General features: G+C 40.6%; 1 protein-coding gene across 6 annotated transcripts in view; it reads right to left on the bottom strand.

The window, feature by feature from the left end:
• MSL3 (MSL complex subunit 3) overlaps nucleotides 1-21,223 on the bottom strand; it is a 39,521-nt gene extending 18,298 nt beyond the window's left edge. For 5 of the 6 annotated variants that reach the window (XM_073354823.2, XM_073354829.2, XM_073354838.2 and 2 more), the window contains exons 1-12: nucleotides 21,067-21,223; nucleotides 17,854-17,936; nucleotides 16,109-16,204; nucleotides 15,560-15,660; nucleotides 13,944-14,032; nucleotides 12,917-13,039; nucleotides 12,320-12,480; nucleotides 5,778-5,936; nucleotides 4,979-5,241; nucleotides 1,681-1,790; nucleotides 795-894; nucleotides 79-163 (exon numbers count right to left, since the gene is read on the bottom strand). In XM_073354823.2, the coding sequence (XP_073210924.1) occupies nucleotides 79-163; nucleotides 795-894; nucleotides 1,681-1,790; nucleotides 4,979-5,241; nucleotides 5,778-5,936; nucleotides 12,320-12,480; nucleotides 12,917-13,039; nucleotides 13,944-14,032; nucleotides 15,560-15,660; nucleotides 16,109-16,204; nucleotides 17,854-17,936; nucleotides 21,067-21,165 (1,469 nt within the window). In that variant the 5' untranslated portion in view covers nucleotides 21,166-21,223. Of the gene's footprint in view, nucleotides 1-78; nucleotides 164-794; nucleotides 895-1,680; nucleotides 1,791-4,978; nucleotides 5,242-5,777; nucleotides 5,937-12,319; nucleotides 12,481-12,916; nucleotides 13,040-13,943; nucleotides 14,033-15,559; nucleotides 15,661-16,108; nucleotides 16,205-17,853; nucleotides 17,937-21,066 lie in introns of those variants that run through there. The other variant, XR_013636171.1, reaches the window with a different exon arrangement.
• Nucleotides 21,224-22,010: the final 787 nt, after the last annotated feature.

Raw genomic sequence — 22,010 nt, 5'->3', positions numbered from 1 at the left:
AGAATCACTAATTACCCTTGAAAGTTTAGGCCAATATTACCTCATCATTTTTACATGTAGTATATGATGTCAAATTACCTCAAGAACAGTTCAAAATGTTTTACCAAAACTTTTAGATTTTTGTCAGGAAAGCACATCTTCCCCAGTATCTCTGGAAGTTTAACTGTAAATAAACAGAGAAATAAACAAAATACTTAGTCTACAGTTTAATTGCTTTTACTCAATATTTGACTTAATACTCATAGAAGAGGCATATAAAAATCTTTCCCCGAACAGCTTCTCTTCTCTTTATAAAGTATTTATAATCACCACCACCAAGCACTTAATGTCCATTAGAAATAGAATGAGGAAGTTAATACTGTTACTTCGGTTTCTTGACATGCACTGGATATCTCTCTCGATATATAACTGCTACAGAGCCAGCAAAGTGAGCTCAGAACTCTGTCTGTGGCTTCAGCACCCAAGAGGCAGATTGTAAATGCTCATCTAAAGAACACTCTTTTCAAAATGTGTTTAAAATCTAATGCACATTTTTCAAAATATTTTACTGCAACTAGACAACTGCGTTAAACATAAAAATTTCCATTTTACAATGCTGTGATACCAATTTGAGGTACACAGAGTTTTTTTAAATGGCTGTTCTGTAAGTGCACCTGGAACCTAATAGTTTTAAATTATGAGCCAAATTTACCTGAGGCCACTATCGGAAAAAAATTAAAACACGAATGTAAAACCATTAATTTAGATGTACAGCATACAAGATTGTGTTTCATAAAACAAGAGTTATGTTTTACCAAACATCCGTAGCAAATGCTGAGATCCATAGATGTAAGAAGGAGGAGGTGGCTGATCACTTTGGGGATAGTTCTCTGGCATCAGTTTCCAAGACAACACCTAAATACAACATTCTGGTTAGAAAAATACATGAAAGTATGATCAAGAACAGTATAGCTTTTAGCCTGACTTAATTCACACAGAGATCTGGATTAGAGGACAATCAGATTTTTAAAAATATTTTCTTACATTCCGCCTTTTATTTAACTTCCTTGTTTGATATTAAAAAGGCTGTTTAACACCATTCAAAGCTTCGCTGTACACACTACAATACTGTGTTAAACGCAGAGTCTGTGCCTCCTAAATGCAAATGCACTCCTGACTGTCAATTAGCCTATCCAACCAATGCCAGCACAGTTCTATGAATAAGCATTTTGTTATATAACTAGTCCTACAGAATTAACAGCGGAAACACAGAATACTGTTTTTTCATCAGAACCCGAGGGGGGGGGGGGGGGAGAGTACAGTAGCTTCATTTTTCCCAGTCACACTAATTTCTCAGAGTAGTAATTTTAAACTAAGTATTTTGCTTAAAGGTTTTACTGTGTTTATACACAAACATTTCAAAGTGCCTTCATTTTTAAAATAAGTGTTGGACAGACAAAAAAGCCATTTGGCCACAGAACGGAAAAGAAGTCTTCAGGGTGATGGGTGGACTGGAAACGAAGCATATAAACCAATAAGTAATGAAATTACTATTTTACTCTGAACTATAGAGATGCTACTGCCCTTCTTAAAAAAAAAAAAAAAAGTGTTGCATTTTACAGGGTCCTAAGTTTTTCCACATAAATCTAACATCAGTTTGGAGCACCACTTGTGGAGATGACTCTTCAGTATAGCTGTTACCTCATTCAATTCGTTATTTCTTCTACCTTCAAAGCCAGCAAATACTGCACTCCCTTCTTTGCTAGGGGTCAGAGTGATAGGTGACGACGACCCACTATGGACCGGCGTTTCTTCAAAAAGTACACAGAAAAATACTTTACACAAAGATCCATTAAACGTGGCGTTTATTTCATTCAGCTAGAAAGGTCAGTTTTCTTATGCAGCTATTAAACAGAGTCAAAGCCTGCTGCTAAAACCTTTAAAACTTTAAACATAGGAACAAACTGAATATCCAACGTACCTGTCACGAGTTTATCAAATCTGCCCACAAAAACAAAAACACCATTGCCCCTTCAGTTCTAACCTGCACCAATCGTAAAGTCTGCAGCTTTTGTGTAAAGTTATCAAGGGAGAGGGCAAGTGGGGTTTAAGCAAGAGGATTTCTTGGGCTTGGTTCAATCCCCCAGCCCACCCATTGGCTTTTCAGCCCTCAGCCCCGAAACACTCTTGCAATACTTTAGAAGAGGGTCACTGCTAGAAAAACAAATTACTTTGTAAAACTGATATTGGAGAGTTGTGAAAGCATTGTATCCAAATAAATTTCCAGATCAAATTTGTTCAGGTTTACACGTGTTTTCTAACAGACAGCACTGCAAATTCAATTGAGATGTTAAAGTCCAGATGTCTTCTTTCTGGTTCATACATTATCACTGCTAAAAGACTAAAAAGCTGTCTTTAGTTGCCTTTACTGGAGAGGCAGTGGTCTAACAGGAGAAATAATTCGAAGACAACTGCCTTTGCACAGATCATCCTACCACGGGAACTATTAACAATTCTGGTTATGTACGAACCAGAAAAGTATCCAGTTCACTCCTGCAGCTGTGTTGATTCACCAGGCATAAAAATAAAGTATGCCTATATGTAGGGCCCTACCAAATTCATGGTCCATTTTGGTCAATTTCAGTGTCATAGGATTTTTTAAAATAGTAAATTTCATGATTTCAGCTATATAAATCTGAAATTTCATGGTGTTCTAATCATAGGGGTCTGGACCCAAAAGGAGTTGTCGGGAGGGCGGGGGTTTGCAAGTTTATTAGTTGGGGAGGGGGGGGTGTTGCGGTACTGCTACCCTTACTTCTGCACTGCTGCAGGTGGCGGCGCTGCCTTCAGAACTGGGTGGCCAAAGAGCAGCGACTGCTTGACAGGAGCCCTGCTCTGAAGGCAGTCCGCCACCAGCAGCAGCACAGAAGTAAGGATGGCATGGTATTGTATTGCCACCCTTACTTCTGCGCTGCTGCCTGCAGAGGTAGGCCCTCAGTCAGCAGCCGCCACTCTCCAGCCACTCAGCTCTGAAGACAGCAGCGCAGAAGTAAGGTGGCATGGTATGGCATTGCCACTCTTACTTATGTGCTGCGCTGGCGGGGCGCTGCCCTCAGAGCAGGGCACCCAGTTGATAGCCATCTCTTTCTGGCCACCCAGCTCTGAAGGCAGTGCAGAAGTAAGGGTGGCAATACCATGATCCCCCACTAAAATAACCTTTTGACCGCCCTGTAACTCCCTTTTGGGTCAGGACCCCCAATTTGAGAAACTCTAGTCTCCCCCATGCAATTGGTATAGTACCGGGTAAAAGCACACAAAGACCAGATTTCATAGTCCGTTACACATTTTTCATGGCTGTGAATTTGGTAGAGCCTTACCTATATGACTGAATATCTACAAGAACTCTGCAAATCTGCTCCTTTAATTTTTTTTTTTTTTTTAAACCACATTATTTTTCTTCTGAAAAACTATGACTTTATGACCCTGTTCCCTGATTTTGCTTTGGGACAGACAAAAACATGGAATCCATTTTTAGAGTAATTTTTCCAGATGATGAAATCTCACTTAAAATGTCTGAATTAAATGAATTACAAGGTCAGAAAAGTCACACATGCTTGTGGACAATGTGAATGAGACAGTTTGTGCAGACGTGAGCTAAAAAGAGCTGATTCTGTGAGTGCCACTCAACCATCAGAAAGCTCAACTGAAAACCTTTGGCCTGATTTTCAGAGCTGCTGATCATCAAGTGAAAGCCTGGCAACCAGTTTTTAATCCAACCACTTCAGACAAATCCTTGTAAACCTATTCACCCGGAATGTCTTTTAGAACAATCCTAGTGACCTCCCATCTGGTGGGCACAGAGCCATTTGTAGCAGCCTATTACAGATCCCAGACCACCTCACCCTACAGCCAGCCAGCAGAAACACCAGAACTCTGAGCAAGTATTGTTCTGCAACTCTTTTACCCCAAAGTACCCAGACTAATCAAAATCTGCAAAAACACTGGGTCCCAGTGGCCCCCACACATCACTGGGATGAGCAATCACCTGGGACAGCCTACAAGAACAGTAATACGTCTATCACGTGTAATGAGCTATGAGATGGCCTCTACTAGTGCAAGTGTGAATAAGTAAAAAGTTTCATTTGTTGCCCACAAAGGGGCATAAAATGTAGTGTGCCTACTATTAGTTTAGAAGCCATAAAGAATATAGAAGATGTTAGCTAAAAAGGACAAAATTTATGAGTGAACAGGACAGAGAGAGAGAGGGGGGAATAAAAAGTTTTTCTTCCAACTCAATTTACAATTCCTATTTCTGACACCAAAGCATCATGGATATTTTTTTTTTTTTATTTTTAAAGGGGAGGCTGGGAGGGACAAGAATAAGGCAGGATCCTTCATACAAGGCAAGGGACTCTGTATAATGTGTTGGAAATTTAAGAAGTTTCAGAACAGAAACTATTCTGTGAATAAAGCAGTTATACTGGAAAGAGTATGTGTAATTCAGCACACTGGAAACAGCTGGCTAACAAAAACATTCCAGTACTTCAGAAGCGCTTTACCCCTTAACTAAACAAATGGAACATCCTGACCAGCTCTTCTCCCTTCACTCCCTAAAAAGTTACCTCTTCACAACCCCAGCATGCAGCTCCACCTCCTCTCCTCTACCATGTGTCACAGCTGCAGCTTCTGTGTGACAGTAGGCCAGTCACCACTCAGGGTCCTCTCACTTAGTTGGCTCTCCCTTTACCACAAATCTCACCTCCCCACTACTGGTCCTACCTACTTCCAAGTCTTTCCCATGATTCTCCCGGAAGCCATCCTCTGCCCAGTTTCCATTACTTGCTTAAAACTCCCCCACAGTCGCTACAGATTTCCCCTTTTTGCATAAAAAATTAGAGGCAAAAGGTTAATAGGACAATAAGGAAGTACTCAAGACAAACATATTTGTTCTGCAGCCCACAAAGGTGAGCTACACTAATATCATAAAACTGCAACCTACTCTTTTCCAGATGCAAAAACAGTTTTGGCATTGAAGCAGGCGTATCGAGATGCCGCCGTTTAGGTTGTGGAGATGCACTACTTTCTGACAACCTGTCACAGTTCGATGTATGACGTGTAGAACGCCTCAGAGACTGTAGCATTTCAGGCTCAGCTTTTCGCCTCTTGGGTGTTGCTGGCTCTCCTGTTGTAGGCTGACTGTCTGTGGATTGAGGAGTTGGTGGATTCAGCAGAGGTGGACTCGGGGATAGCTCCTCCTGATTTCTAGGAAATGAGGAGAAAGCCTCTCATATAATTATAAAAGAGAACAGCTTTCCAGATTTAAAAAAAAAAAAATTATGTCTTCATGGATCTAGCTAAATAATTGTTCAAAATTAGGGTTGAAGTCTCCTTTTGAAAACTGAGGGACAAGTGGCTTATTATTTAAAAAGCTGCAATCCCCAAATAGAAGTATTTATTTTTCAAATGTTGAAGCCCTTTACACCAATTAAACAGAAATGTAAATCTTACTTTATTCCCAAAATTTCAGTTTCCTTCTATACCACTTAGTTCTACCTTAATTTCTTTCAAAGGTTAAGTTAACCTTCTGGTTGCAACAAAAATTCCAAACCAGAACAAAAAAAAGCCCACAAAAACAATTGTTGGAAGAAAGAGTTCAAGATTTTATAAAAGCAATTTTGAAATACAAAAGCAACATGTTATGATTATTCACCCTATTTCAAAATGTATTTCAGTACTCAACAAAATCTGTTTGCTGTATCATGAGGAAAGTGACACAATTCAGAGTCTATCCAACTTACCTGTTAGTGTTTGCTGTATTTTCTTTGATTGGAAGAAAGAATTTGGATGAAGTCACCTTCTTAAACTGTGCTTGCTCATAGGGATAGAGCAAGATCAATGGAAGAATGAAGTCAAAGGTTATCCTCAGTCCATCCACCATTTCTTTACACAACTCAACACTAGAGAAAAGATTGAAAAGGAGGGAGAGAAGGATTCAGTTCCAGGTTATGCACCCTGAAGTTGCATGTTATTAAGATTTCATGATGTAATTATAGGAAATCCCCTTTAAAAACAGACCATGAAGAGACTCAACTACTATACGTGCCAAAATTCAATCTATTTTGTCACAAAGGCAAAAGTGACATCTCAATTTTAAAATTTAAAACCAACAATTGTTGCTGATAAGTTAAAATACAAACTTACTTTAGTCAGCATTTCCTGAAACAGAGCACAATACCACCAGAGAGGACTCTGCCTCAGCAATTATATACTGCACATGGGGTTGGGCGGGATTTCAGCAATGCTCAGCAATGGCTTAACTGTTCTCACTGAAGTCAATGCGAGTTTTACCATTGAGTTCAATGAGAAAAGAATTATGACAGCAGTCGGTCCTTTTGAAAATCCCATTCAGTTTAAAGATTATGTTTGTGACCAAGCAGAGTAGTAAACAAAATAACTCCATAAGAAACAAGATTACATGCTTGCCAGATGAAAAGAAAACTATTTCGTAATTACTTTCAAAGTTCCTGGTGCAAGCTCTCTCTATAGTCTGTACAGAATGGTGTTTGTGTCATAAAACCCCCACTATGGAAAAAATTCACCGATTTTTACCTCTGCTTAAAAAGATTTCTTATAAATACTCAAGAGACAGCTATAGAAGAGGTTTCAGAGTAGCATCCGTGTTAGTCTGTATACGCAAAAAGAAAAGGAGTACTTGTGGCACCTTAGAGACTAACCAATTTATTTGAGCGTAAGCTTTCGTGAGCTACAGCTCACTTCATCGGATGCATGTAGTGGAAAATACAGTGAGGAGATTTATAAACATAGAGAACATGAAACAATGGGTGTTACCATACACACTGTAAAGAGAGTGATCACTTAAGGTGAGCTATTACCAGCAGGAGAGCAGGGGGAGGGGTGGGGACGACCTTTCGTAGTGATAATCAAGGTGGGCCATTTCCAGCAGTTGACAAGAATGTCTGTGGAACAGTGGGGGGTGAGGAATAAACATGGGGAAATAGTTTTACTTTGTGTAATGACCCATCCATTCCCAGTCTTTATTCAAGCCTAAGTTAATTGTATCCAGTTTGCAAATTAATTCCAATTCAGCAGTCTCTTGTTGGAGTCTGTTTTTGAAGTTTTTTTTGTTGAAGAACTGCAACTTTTAGGTCTGTAATCGAGTGACCCGAGAGATTGAAGTGTTCTCCATCTGGTTTTTGAATGTTATAATTCTTGACGTCTGATTTGTGTCCATTTATTCTTTTACGTAGAGACTGTCGAGTTTGACCAATGTACATGGCAGAGGGGCATTGCTGGCACATGATGGCATATATCACATTGGTAGATGTGCTGGTGAACGAGCCTCCTATAGTGTGGCTGACGTGATTAGGCCCTATGATGGTGTCCCCTGAATAGATATATGGACACAGTTGGCAACGGGCTTTGTTGCAAGGATAGGTTCCTGGGTTAGTGGTTCTGCTGTGTGGTGTGTGGTTGCTGGTGAGTATTTGCTTCAGGCTGGGGGGCTGTCTGTAAGCAAGGACTGGCCTGTCTCCCAAGATCTGTATAGAAGAGTTACACAATCATGTTGATTGAGTGGAAGGGAAAATTACATTAAAATTATTTACTTTAGTATGGTAGAAGTTCTTGAGAAAGTTATATCAGGAGAGCAAAGGGTTTTTGGTATGAGAGAAAGAAGAAATTAACAACTACTGAGTCCAGAGCTGTTTATTTTTTATTTTTATTTTTTTTTAATACACTGTCATGAATGACGATTCCACTTTACAGGCATTAATAAAGACAATGAATATTTTTATAGAGGGCTATAACTTGTTCAGGAAGGACAAGCAGGGTAAAAACAGAGGAGGTGTTGCATTATATAACAATATACACGCTTGTTCTGAAGTCCAGAAGGAGGTGGGAGACAGACTAGGTAAGAGAGTCTCTGGGTAAAGATAAAAAGGTTAAAAAAATAGGACTGACATGATGGTGGGGTCTACTACAAACCACCAAATCAGGAAGAGGAGGTGCGTGAGGCATTTCTAGAACATATAAAAGAAACATCCAAAAGCTGGTAGTATTGGGGGACTTTAACTACCTAGACATCTGTTGAAAAAGTAATATAGCAAAACATAACATTTCCAATAAGTTCTTAGAATGCATTGGGGATAACTTTTTGTTCCAGTAAGTAGAGGAAGTAACCAAGGGGACAGTCATTTTAGACTTGATTTTGACCGATAGGGAGAAATTGATAGCAAATGTGAAGGGGGAAGGCAATGGGGATGACAGTGACCCTGAAATGACAGATTTCATAAGTCTAAGGAAAGAAATGAATGAAAGCAGCAGAATAAGGACAATGGACTTCAAAATAGCAGACTAAAACTCAGAGAACTGGTAGGTAAAAGGTCCTATGGGAAGAAAAACCAAGGGAAAAAATGAGTTCAGAAAAGCTGGCAGTTTCTCAAGGAGACAATATTCAAGTCACAACTGCAAACTATCCTGTTGTAAAGGACAGATAGGAAAAATTTTAAGAGGCCAATACAGCTCCATTAGGAGCCCCTTAATGACCTGAAAATTTAAATGGAATCCGACAAGAAGTGGAAACGTGTACAGATTACTATAGAGAAATACAACAGAATAGCACAAGTGTATAGGAACAAAATCAAAAAGGCTAAGGCACATAATGAGTTACACTTAGCAAGAGACCTAAAATGCAGTAAGAAAAGGTTATTTAAATACATTTGGACCAAGAGAAAGAGAAAGGAAAGTGTAGGTCCTCTACTTAGCAGGGAAGGAGAGCCAATAACAGATGACATCAAGAAAAGTGAGGTATTTAATGCCTATTTTGCTTCAATCTTCATTACAAATGTTAATGGTGATAGACACTCAACACAAGTAATATCACCAATAAATGGGAAGGAATGCAAGCCAAAATAGGGAAAGAACAGCTTAAAGATTATTTAACAAAGTTAGATGTATTCAAGTCAGCAAAGCCTGATGAGATTCATCCGAGTGTATTTAAGGAACTAGGTGAAGCAATCTTGAACCTGTTAGCAATTATCTTTGATAACTCATGGAAGACAGGTGAGGTCCCAGAAGACTGGAGAAGGGTAAACATAGCACCTCTATCTTTAAGAATAGGAACAAAGAGAACCTGGGGAATTACAGAACAGTCAGCCTAACTTTGATACCTAGACAGATACTGAAACAAATTATTAAAACAATTTGTGAGCACTCTGATGATCATAGGATTATAAAGAATAGCCAGCATGGATTTGACAAGAACAAATCATGCCAAACTAACCTAATTTACTTCCTCAACGGGGTTACTGGCCTAGCAGAAAGGGGAAGAGTCATAAACATGATATATCCTTATTTTAGTAAGGCGTTTGACACAGTCCCACATTAGTCTCAGAAGTAAATGAGGTCTATATGAAATTACTATAAGGTAGGTGCACAACTGGTTGAAAGACTGTACTCAGAGTAGTTATCAATGGTTCACTGTCAAACTGGGAGGGCATATCTATTAGGGACTCAAAAGGGGACTTGATAACAGTCTTCAAATATGTTAAGGGCTGTTATAAAAAAGGACAATGATTAATTGTACTCCATACATATGCAGCAAAGGTAGTACACTAGAAATGGGCTTAATTTGCAGCAAGGAAGATTTAGCTTTGATATATGGATAGTTAAGCTCTGGAATAGGCTTCCATGGGAGACTGGAATTCCCATCATTGAAGGTTTATAAAGACAGGTTGGACAAACATTTGTCACGAATAATCTAGGTTTACTTGGTCCTGCCACAGCATATAGGGAGCTGGCCTTTGATTTCTCAAGGTCCCTTCCAGCCTCCCTACATTTCTGTGCTTCTAAGGGGTTAGGAATCAAACATGAGTTCTATTCCTAGCCATGCCAACAATTTTTCTGAGACACTGTGGGCAAGTGTCTTTACCTCTGTGCATTAATTTCCCGCTACGCATCCATTTACCCTTCTCCATCTACAAAATAGGGCAACTCTTATCTCACATGGGCGCTGTTAATATGGGTGAAAAGCAGGGACACCCCCATTAATAAAACACCAAAGGAAATACCTGTAAATTCACATAAACAGACCACAGAATGGTGTGCAAAAGTATGGGAGAGAAAAGACAAAGGAATACAGCTTTTGGAAAAGCATTGTTTTTCAAAGAGACAGACCATTTCATTATTTAGTTGACTCTTTGTGAACAGTGAGGAGGATGAAATTTCTCTAATTTAGGTGGCAGATAATCCCTTGACCTTAATTTGCTTCTAAGTGACAAAGAGTCCTGGAATTGTTGCTTTGAAGTTACCAATTGTTGCTTTGAAGTTACAGCAGTGGTGGGCAACCTGTGGCCCACCAGGGTAATCTGATTGCAGGCCGTGAGACATTTTGCTGACATTGACTGTCCGCAGGCAAGGCCCCCCGCAGCTCCCAGTTCATGGCCAATGAGAGTTGTGGGAAGTACCGGGCCACAGGGACGTACTGGCTCACCGCTTCCCATTGGCTGTAATTTGTTTTATTTTAATCAACATTTAAAAATCTAATAGATTTTTAGCTTTTTTATAGTCTCAATTAGTACACATACACTAGTTTAAATTAATAAAAAAGTCATTAAGTTCTCTATTCCTATTTCTGATGTCTCATGATAAGCATTAGTTTGGGATATTGTAATGCAAAAAGAACCTAAGTATTATTATCCTGTCAAAATAGTGACTAATACATCATAGTACAAACTGAGGCACTGCAGGGAATAAGACAATTCTGAATCGCTGAAACAGAATGTGACAAGACAAATTAAAGTTTAATCCTTTAAAAAAAAAAGAAAAAGAAAAAGAAAAAGAAAGACTCCACCCCAATGTTAACCTGAAATAGGACAGTCCATCCATTTAGACTGTTAACTCCTCTTAAAAGTAACTCCTGAGCAGAAGGGATCATATGCTTCAAAAATCACAAAGATGACATGTATGGATGGTTTTATCACTACACACATATATCTTCACTGCATAGTGATGCTTGAGATCAAGAGCATTCAGCAGCCTAATCACACAAGAAAGTGACTTGCCTGTAACTGGTGTCCTCTGAAGGCATTTTGTGATACACCTGGACTTTTGGAGTTTGTGCTACTATAACCTGACAAGCTCAAAATTTAACTTTACTTTAGCAGGGGGTGTCTCAAACCAGCCTCTGTAGTGGAAGATAGGTACCTCTTAGAGCTCAAAATTAGATTCCTGTCATGCAAAGGTGAAAATGTCCCATATATACAGAAATTCTTAACAAAAAATGGCTAAAATAGAAGCCTCGACTTATGTGACAGAAGGAGAGAGTGACGCTTTATTGTAATGCAAGTGTAGAATAAATATGAAATTAAAGAATTAGTTATCTTAAATTCAGTTAAGGAAATATATGTGTTGTAAAGAAAGGCCCTAACTGGCAAGCAGAAAAAAGTTCTTGAAAGTAATAATCTACGGCCAAAAGAAATTAACTAGGGAGGATGTTGGCTCAAAGAATAACTAATAAGGTAGGTGAAGTCTCTAAGAAGGGGGCCTCTGACCAAAAGAGGTAACTGAAGATAGTTTTAAATAAGAGAATCTGTCCAAAAAGGAGCCAGGATGGAGCTTCCCATCCCACATACCAGTATTATTTTAAAAAGTAACGCCCCATGTGAACTCAGGGGCAACAAAAAAAGCTATTAAGTCAGCAAGAATGATGAGGCCTTGGGGAAAAAGGAGGTTGTAAATCTTGTCTGAATTAAGACTGTAAATAAGAGTGAACGGTCTCACATTGTTTGGTAGCTAAAGTAGTAATAGCTATGACATCATTTGTTTGTTGAAGGGTATAAAAAGAGTTATGAATCTGAAGGTTCTTTGTCAGACCCTATCTGATCATGCTGGAGAACGCCAGGATGAGAAGGCCAAATGTAGGGGAAACTATTCTTAAATATACTGATCACATGCTTATGAATGCGTTGTTGCTGTATTGGGTGTAGTGACCGCTCATTCGTTGGGCTGTTAGGCATGTTTAGAGCAATTGTATAAAATACCATTTGGCCTTTAGACTTAATAAAGGAATTTATGGTTAAATTAGTATTGTGGTAATATTCCTGTATTATTATTAGCAATTCCAACATCACCTCTTTGGATAATAGTAATTTTCTCATCTCTAAACATAAAGTTGTCCTGATATTGTTGTGCTGTCTTACACATCGGGGTATCAGTCCACAGTATATGGATGGGCACAAAAAGAACACATCATCTAAAACCTGGGCTTGAAATTCAAACCTACACTTCCTCTACACCCAAACAAACGGTAGACATTACTTACTTCTTTTCTGGTGGGACGTAATGAAGGTTCATGTTGACATGTGAAGTCACTTGATGGTGCCGAGATCTTTCATTAGCTGAAAATGCTGCATTTATGGCAAAATGCTTCACATACGACTCCAAGATAGTTATTATATTTCTCTGACAAGGCAGTTTCACTAGCTGAAGAGACAATTTGATGGACTGTCAAATAATACAATTATGGATTTAAGCAATGAGCCACAACATTAATTTTTGACCCATAGGCTAGCCTAACTAGTCTATTTTATATATATTTATTTCAAATTTGCTCCTTAAATTATACTTTTGCTCAATCCCTTGTGTGTCCAGTTTTGGGGAACATATAAATATGATAGCAGAAGGGGATTAGCTCAGTGTTGTATTCCAAGTTTCTTAAAACAAAACCAGATATAGATGTGAACCCTAATTTTACAGATTAATATATTGGTAATTCAGAACTCTAGTCATTTAGAAGCCTTATCCCCTGAAATCTTAGAAGTTTTGCTATAAAGGCAAGTTAGCTCTACATGCAAGTGCGACTTTTGACTGCCTTTAGGTATTTTTTTTTATATACTCTCCCTCATTTAACCAATCATACCCGTTTTCTCCTGTTAATATAATAACAGTCTTCTTCAAGCTTTTTTTTCAAAACTTCAGGAATTTCTATGCTTATTGCTCTTTCTTCCATATCCCTTTTAGTGTGAATCTCTTGTTCTTCTTTCTGCAACAGCACAAATCAAGGTAAGAAAAAATGGTTAGTGTTACTAGTTAATTACTGTAGTATGTTAGGCAAAACTCGATCAAATATTAAAATTTCTGCTAAACAGAAACTGAATCTAACTACTTGTATGATAAAATACATGTAAGAGTAGTTTCTGAATGTAGATGGACAGTACACAGTGTAGTTTCTTTCCAGTAATACCTTCAATGTATTTAAAAAAGTCCTGTTTTAAAAATTCTATTCGTTTTTTCACTGGTTTTCCTGTTTGCTTTTTGCTCCCTCACATTACAATTTAATAATAATTAAATCAATTGTCACTTTTTCCATTTGTTTTTAAACAGTTTCACTTTCAAATGATCTCTCCTGCAGTGTTTAGATTATAAACAGCTTTCATGCACCTGTTTCCACTGACTTTTTGTACAGTGGAAATATTTCTACTGGTCTTAGATTCTTACAAATAGGTCTAAATTTTAAACTAATTTGAGTTGGCAGACCCTCTTTAAAGACACTGTGTATATCAGCCATTAAAATCCTGATGACATTAGAATCTGCTTCACCTGCAGAGACTAGTAACATTTTACAAGAACTATAAATCTGGGTAGTGCTGTTTGCTGGCAGACCTTAAGAGTGGAAATAGAATGAGAAGAACAAGTCTAATTTAAATACATTTTATATTGAGATCAATGCCATCTAAGGGAGTAAAACATCTTCTATGGGTTTGAATAACTCTACCACAATAAGACCTCTATTAAGAGGTCAACAATCATGAGTTCTAGTCCCGGCCCTATAACTACATGCTGCATGGCCTTGAGCAATTAATTCACCTAACTGGGAAAATTGAGACAGGTTCAACCATGTAAAGTATTAAGTATTATTAAAATTAAGGGAGCTCATAGGAATATACCATGTCTGTCCTCTCTTCAATGTCACTTTCTTCACTTTTTATTTCTTCATCTGTTCCTTCATCACTGTCATCAGAAGAACTACTTATAGCTGTTTAAGAGAGAAATGAGTTATTTTTGATATTTCACAAATTTATTCTGCATATCGCATTGGACATAGATTCATATCCAACAATTTTTCACTTTGTAACATTTAATTCAAGGCTGTTTGGTTTGTTGTTTTTTGTAATGAGGTATAAACTAGAAATGCTGAAGAAATATTTTAAGTATTTTAGCATGCAATAGTTAGGAAACTCAAAACAAACAATGCTCATATATCAACTTTAATTCATGAACATTCACCAATATATGCAAATTCACAAAATTTTTCAACAACCAGTTGCTCTTTTTAATTTTCACTGGACTCTAGTTGTAAGCAAAAGGTTAGCGTATTCAGCTTAAAAAGGCAAAAAGAAGAAAAAGCTTTTAAATAAATATCACATGATATGCCCAAATGCAAGTTGTGAGCAAATTATACCAAATGTTGAAATGAAAAAGTGGTAAATACTAATGGTGTAAAGATGTCTGAATCAGAGGAATGACAATGGTCAGCACACTAATGAAGTGTTGACACTGCAAAACAATACAAACAGACCTTAAAGTTACTAGAAAAATGCCCTTGGATCGATGGCTGATAGAAGAAAGAGGCCAGGAACAACCACCACCAGCATGCTGGAGGCAAGAAACAGATCTCTTTACCATGCAGGTAGGAAAAAATCCTGTTGCCCAAAAGATCAGGACAAGCCAAAATGGTAACTGAGCAGGCATCAGAGTCCTTGGGGGAGGCTGGGGCCAGACAGAGCAACCCTTTGATTTGAGAGTAGTGTAGAGGCCAGATTTTTAAAGATATTTAAGTGTTGCTGTTCTCAGCATTGCAACAACTAGATGCCTAAAATCCCCTTTTGAATATGATATTTAAGCTCCTAAATCAGTTAGGTGTTGACACGGTGAGAGCAGCAACACCAAAATAGCTTTAAAAATCTGGGCCAGAGTGCCCAGAAGAGCTGAATGAGGGTAAAGCAAAGAGTATTGTCTGCCTCAAGGGTAGGGAGAGGAGAAGGATATCTTGGTGTAACGTCTGCTCATTTTTTATACAAAACATATTAATATACTTCATATAGTTATATTAACATTCTAGCCAGTGCTATTACATGCATATAACACCAAACTCAGTAGCAACTCAGACTGTTGAATTTGCACAGTTACAGTAAAACTTGTTTTATGAATGAATGGAGGATGGAGTTCATAAAACTGAGTATCTCAATTTACAGTAGATACAGGATATGTTGCAGGATGGTGCCGTGCATTGTTTTCTTCTTGTCCTTCAAATCAGTGCAAAGTGATTACCAACACAATGAAGGCATCAGAATGTGAAGGGATGTCAACTTGTTCATCATCAACATTGCTTTCGTTATGTCCCGCCCCCCCCCGACCTACTCAGGAAAAATTGTTCATATAACTGGTTGTTCATAAGATTGGAGTTTGTAAAATTGAGATGCCACAGTAGTTTAATAAGTTAACAATTTTGTAAATAGCACAATGCAAGTGTAGTCATCAAATCAAAGAGAAGACAACTTACAATTTTCACTACTCTCATCATTTTCCTCAGCAGGAAGGCTTTTTAACACAGAGTCAACACCAGGCAATCGACAACATCTCTTCTTCCTTCCCTTTCTTCTCCTAAAGAAGAATTTGAGTGAATTGTTCAATCTGTCATCACTCCACTTATTTACTACTGCTGTCAAAGCATAAGAAGCAGTGCTATATGCAAAAGCAAGAATAAAATATGCATAGGCAATGAATGTTTGTGATTGTATTTATTATTTCAAAAATAATTTACTTGAGGGACAATATTCGGACACATCAATGTTTTTACACTTTACTATACTCCCGCCACCCTGTTCTTCTCTGCAGCCCTAAAAGGCTAGCAAGTATTACAAACAGATATTTGTTTTTGGGGAAAGAGTCCTGCTTCAAGTCTCCCCAATGTACTTGTCAGTGATGTTTCTTCAGAAGGATGTGGATCCAGTACATAGGAATTTTATAACAAGTCTTAACTATATACCAGTTTTTAAAGAGATTTTTGAATGAAAGCCATATGAAGTCAAGAGATAAACATATTCCTTACATGCGAGCTACAGCTTTTCTTGCCAATTTACGTTGTAATCTGCGGTTTTCGTCTGTATCACGAAGAACATGATCTTCAGCTGCCCATCTATCCCAGCTAAATATAGGGCAAAAGAAAAAAATAATAAATAGAAACTGACTTTACCAATAAATACTGAATGATAAATGTAGATTTACAGTCATCTACAAAGTAAAATTTTAGTGTTCTTTAGAAACAAAATCTGGAATTAAGTGGTACTATGATGTAGACTTGCATCTTTTTGCACCATCCTTTGGCTTTATTTTTCCTTAAAAAAATAAATAAATAAAATACACTTTTTCCTTAACTTTACAAGTTGAAGTACCTGAAGCAATAAGACAATGTTAAGAAACGTCAGGTCAACATTAGAATGTTTCCAGACTTCACCATCAAGCAACTCAGATTATGACAGAGATACAGTCTGAGTTTCCACCGACACAGAAGCCATAAACCAGTATATCAACATAAATGAATTCCCATAAAAAGCATTTATTAAAGGTATTCACAAAATAAAGATTACTGAAGTCCTCCTTTTTCATAATAGTATTATTTCTTCCTATGAAGGTATAGTAATCTTTATGTTGAAATGTTCCCAATTAATATAAAATTGTTGAAGAGAAGCATGCAATAAAACCCAACTTTGTTTTCAGGTTCGAGCCTCTAGATCAGCTCCAGAACATTTATTTAGCAGAGGACTACTAGATGACATTTTGAATGAAAAAACCAAAATTTAAAAGGAAAATGATTAGTTAAGCAAACAGGCATGCCATTAACATTTACACAATACTACAATTATAATTACCCCCAAATTATCAATGGGTAATCAGTGCAACAACAGAGAGAAATACAGCCTTATAATCCTGGAACTTAACAGTACCCTTTTTATGTTAATTGGAGATCTCCTGAAATTTAGCAAGGCTACTCCTTTTATATTCAATTATAATACTAAGTAACTTTAAACTGCCCTTTTCCATAATTATATTCCCACTACCTTTTTACTGGCACTTTATATTACGCATAATTTAAATTAACATCTGTGTCAACATCTTTCCCACACTACCAGTATAGATAGCATTTTAATAAACCATTCACAACTTTTAAAAGTACTCATTAAAAACCTTGCTCAAACCAGTTATAACCAAAAACATAATGGTAACATAACACTGGGCCATGTCCTTCTTAACTTTTACTTTCCGATAACTAAGGTCCTACCAAATTCAAAATTCCCTTTGGTCAATTTCATGCCCGCAGGGTCTTAAGGTTGGTCAATTTCACAATTTCAGATGTTTGCATTTGAAATTTCACTATGTTGTAACCCTGGGGGCCCTGATCCAAAAGGGGACCGGGGGGGCCAAAGCTGTTGTAGGGGGATTGCAGGATTGCCATACTCACTTCTGTGTCGCCTTCAGAGCCCATGTCCTGTCCCTCCCCAGCCCAGCTGATTTTGGGGAGATCACATTCCACAGGGAAGGGCTTATTTCACAGTCTGTGACGTGTTTTTCACAGACGTGAAACTGGTAGGGCCCTACCCATAACACTATTTCCAACTTTCTTACACTAGCAACTTCCATGTCCCATACTCCTCTACCCTTAGGCTAATTTAGGCCCAAAACCTAACTTCTACTTATCTCTTACCCTACACCATCCTGTAGGCTACAGCATGCCATTGAAAAGATTTTGTAAATACAAAAACTTTTTAAATAAAATGGTGCACTGTATAGTCTCACCTTCTGTTCCAACCATTAAAATGGATCAGATATTCTGGAATCTTTCTGCCCTTCTCATCTTTTCCAACAACAATATCAACAATCTGAAAAAGAAAACAAAGCATGTGGCCTAATACAAAGATTACAGTGCACTTTCTATAGAAATGAGTGTTTAGAGAATGGGTTTGTGGGTGCAATAAAGGAATGGATACTTATGAGTAAATGGAAACCTAATGAACTGCCTTTGAACACCCATACTGTAGGAAATCATGCACCTTCTCCTAAGCCCATGGAACTACTACGAACTGCAAAGATGACAGAAAATGTTTGTGTACTGATCTGAGATCTAAATATTGAAGAGACTACTATTAGGTCCTGCCCTGTCCTCATTTCCTATCCATCCCAAAAAGTGCTCCAAAGAAGAGGGATGGAACAATGTGGATTTGCAGAGGTATCACATTTGGACAAGTAGCCTTCTATCTCCTTTATGAGTTGCTTCTGCAGACCCTCTATACAGGAAACTAACCAGTAACATCATGATACAGAAGGAATACCAAATGCTTAGTTAAAACTATTGAACACTCTTCTTGTTAACAGCATGTAGGGCCAAATGCAGAGGTGAAAGTAAGCCGGTACAGCGTACCAGCAAGAGCCGGTACGCTGTGCCAGACCAACTTCCCCAGGATGGCCATTTAAAGGGCCCGGGGCTCCCTGCAGCAGCGGAGCTCCGGGCCCTTTAAATCGCTGCCTGAGCCCGGCTGCCGGAGCCCCAGGGTAGCAGTGGCAGGGCTCCGGCGGTGATTTAAAGGGCCCAGGGTTCCCCATAGTGGCCAGAGCCCCGGGCCTTTAAATCACCGCTGGAGCCCTGCCACCGCTACCCTGGGGCTCTGGCAGCAATTTAAAGGGCCTGGAGCTCTGCTGTGGTAGCTGGAGCCCAGGGCCCTTTAAATCCCAGCCTCTGCAGCTGGGAGCTCTGGGGGTGATTTAAAGGCCCCGGGTCTCCCGGCTGCAGCCAGAGCCCTGGGCCTTTAAATCTTTAAAGGCCCCGCCTCTTCTGGTTGAGGCCACGCCCCCACTCAGCGTACCGTTAAGTCCTTTAAATTACTTTCACCCCTGGCCAAACTGCAGAATTAAGAGAACAATTATTTGCGAATGTCTGAACTGAACTCCAAGTAAGATAGCACAACAGATTTTGAGAATAGCTAATACTGCCAGCTGCTCACAGAGTCTGTTTTTATTCCATCTAGTACAACAAGTCCACCTACTCATATAAACAAACTTGAATTCAAAGTACTTTCACTTTGATATCTCCCAAAAAACTAAACAACCATCTAGAAGATTGAAGGATAGCCTTAATCTTGCCAAATAACTTAAAATCTAGTCTGGACAACTGTGTCACACATAAGACTTAAATACGCACTCAACATACACACCACGCATATCAGGAGTGTTATATAGTGCCTCTTAGGAAAATCCCTTTAGAAACCTCATCTCTTCCACAATGCTCACAAAAATCGAGTCAATCATATTAACTAGAGATGGCCTGAAATTTTCCGTTGGGGGGTTTGGCACAAAATGCAGCTTCCACAATTTCAATGTTACTGATTTTTTTTCTATTTTCCAGTGGAAAATAGAAACTAAATATTCAAGTTCCTTGAAATATTTTGGTTTGCAGAACTGAAACAAAACATTTTTTTTTAGGTCAACACTGATTTGTATCCACCTGTGCTGTTGCAGTGCCTCATGCAGTTCAGATGCTTCACGCCCACATTCTCTTCCAGGGGCCTGGCTCCCTCACTCACTCCTAGAACGGCTCCTGTAATGCACTGCAGTCTTCTCACCAGTTGGATCAATGCAGTCCATCGTAGGAGTTGTGATCCAGCTAAGGAGCCAGGACCACAGAAGAGAAGGGATCTTTTTGTTTTTCTATATCTTTTGCAAACACATTTGGGGGCATTAACAAAATAATACGCAACTCTGCAACACCCATTTTAAGGGGCTCCTGCAGGCAACTCTCTCTGTGGAACACTAAAGGGAGCAGGTCAGCAATACAAGCCTGGGTGTTCTTATAGCAACTAAAAGGGCAGTCTTCACAGAGAGAAACTGCTAAGTCCTTGATCACAGAAAACTGGACTTAGATATTTCAGGCTATCCTTTGGGTGTGATGAAAAAAAAAAAATCAAAGTTGCTGAAATCCCTGAAACTGGAAAGACAACCATCTGCACCATTACACAGCCTGAGTTAAGATTTAATTTAAAGGGTGTTTCACTGTTGTTTAGTGAACACCCAAAACCAATATTACATTTCTTTTTCTAAAAGCTCTACACGTTTTTAAAAAGTCCGAATGCCCAGCAATTAACCACTTAGCCAACACTATGTAATTCATCACACACTGCCACTTTGCCCGCTCCGCTTCCGCTTCGTCCAACGGTACCTTTGACTTGAAGTCCCAATTTAATAGGCTTTTACCGGGGAGGGCTCCCTCCCGGTACTGTGCCTATTAAAGGCGCACAGGACTGAACTCCACAGGGGAGCCTATTTGGCAGGTGCACACGGAATCGAGGGTGGGCATGTGTCTGGCCCAGCCCCGTTCACACCGCTCCTGTCTCTAGGACATGCAGAGCCCTGCTCCGATGACTGGCAGCCCACACACAGCGGCCGCCGCCTCCCACGCCGAGCACAAAGCCGCCGGGGGAACCAAGCCAGGGGCACGGCCCGGAGCGGGCGCAGCGCAGCGCTCCGCTGGCGGCCTCAGGCCCGGAGGCTCCCAGGTGCCGCGGCGCCTGACCCCGACTGAGGCCCAGGGGAACTGGGCGCCCGCACGCCCCCGAGGCGCCGGACCGGGGCCGCGGACTCCCGCGCGGGATGCAGGCGGGGAACGGGCCCCAGCAGGACGCGGGGCTGGGCGCGGCGGCGGCGGCTGCCCCCTGGCGGGGTCGGGCCGCCGCCAAGCCCCGGTGTGAGGCTGCGCCAGGGGCGGGGCGGACGCGAAAGCGGAGCCTGCCCGGCCTGAGGAGGCGGCGGCGGCGGCGGCGGCGGGAGAGACCGAGGCGCCCGGCTGGAGATGGCGGGGCGGGGCGGGGCCTGTCTCTCTCCGTCACGCACACCCACCCCGCGGCCGGGCGGAGCTGCCGCTTCCGCCGACTGCGGGGCCCGGCGCGAGGAGGCCGCGGCGGGGGGAGGGGGGGCGGAGCTAGGGGCGCGGCGCGCGCGCGCGCGCGGCCGGTGGGTCACCTTGGCATCATAGAGCACTTGGGCCTTGGTGGGGTCGGGCTCGAAGCAGAGAACGCGCTCGCCTCGCTGGAACTTCAATCTCATTCCCCGCGCGGTCATTTGTTCGTCATGGCGAAGAGTGGAGAAAACCCCGCCCCCTGCGAGGGGTGGGGCCTGAGCTCGCCCCGCCCCCCGGGCCGGGGACCTGGATGCGGGGCGGGGATCCGCGGAGGCCTCCCGGAGGAGGGAACCCGCCCCCCCTCCCCCGGCCGTGGGCACGAGGGGTGGGGCCAAGGAACGGCTGTAGCTCCCCTGTGCTCTGGGGCTGCATGATTGACGTGTGGTGCAAATTATTTAGGGAGCTTTTTTGCCTATAATGTGCCAATCAGCAGCCCTGGGAGGTTATGGCCCAGTTGCTCCCCTGTTCCCCCCTTCGGTCCCAGTCCCCCCTGGGCTGCCTTTCAGCCCCTGGCTCCGTCCCTGGAGTCCCCTCATAGTCTCCTGCAGATCCCCCGGCTACCTCGCTCTGCCTCTGTGGGTCTTCCCTCAAACAGGGGTCTCAGCCCTTCGTCCACAAATCACCCAGCTGATCAGGAACTGGGGAAACAGGCCCTTAATCCCGCGGGGGGGGGGGGGGGGTATAGCTGAACCTGGCTGTCCTTAAAAGGCCAGCCAGCCTGTGACGCTAGCGCTAACTTCACCGTTGTAGCGGCAGTTCTCGTCATTTTCTAGTCTAGGCAATTTAGTCATTTTCATCTGTAGTGTAAAAAATTCAAACAAATCAGCATCTAATTATCCAAATTTCACCTGTAATGTGAAGATCATAGAGGAATCCGCAACCCTCAACAAAAATGAAAATTATGTTAAGGTAATAAAATAATAAACTTTCAAGAAATATATAATAACGGTATATGACCAAAGACAACAGTCTTACAAATAACTCCATAAAGAAAACCTGAACAAAT

This window comes from Lepidochelys kempii, chromosome 1, assembly GCF_965140285.1.
Source record: "Lepidochelys kempii isolate rLepKem1 chromosome 1, rLepKem1.hap1, whole genome shotgun sequence".
NCBI lineage: Eukaryota > Metazoa > Chordata > Testudines > Cheloniidae > Lepidochelys > Lepidochelys kempii.
Note: the sequence above shows the minus strand (reverse complement) of the source record. Positions and strands in the feature narration are given on the sequence as shown.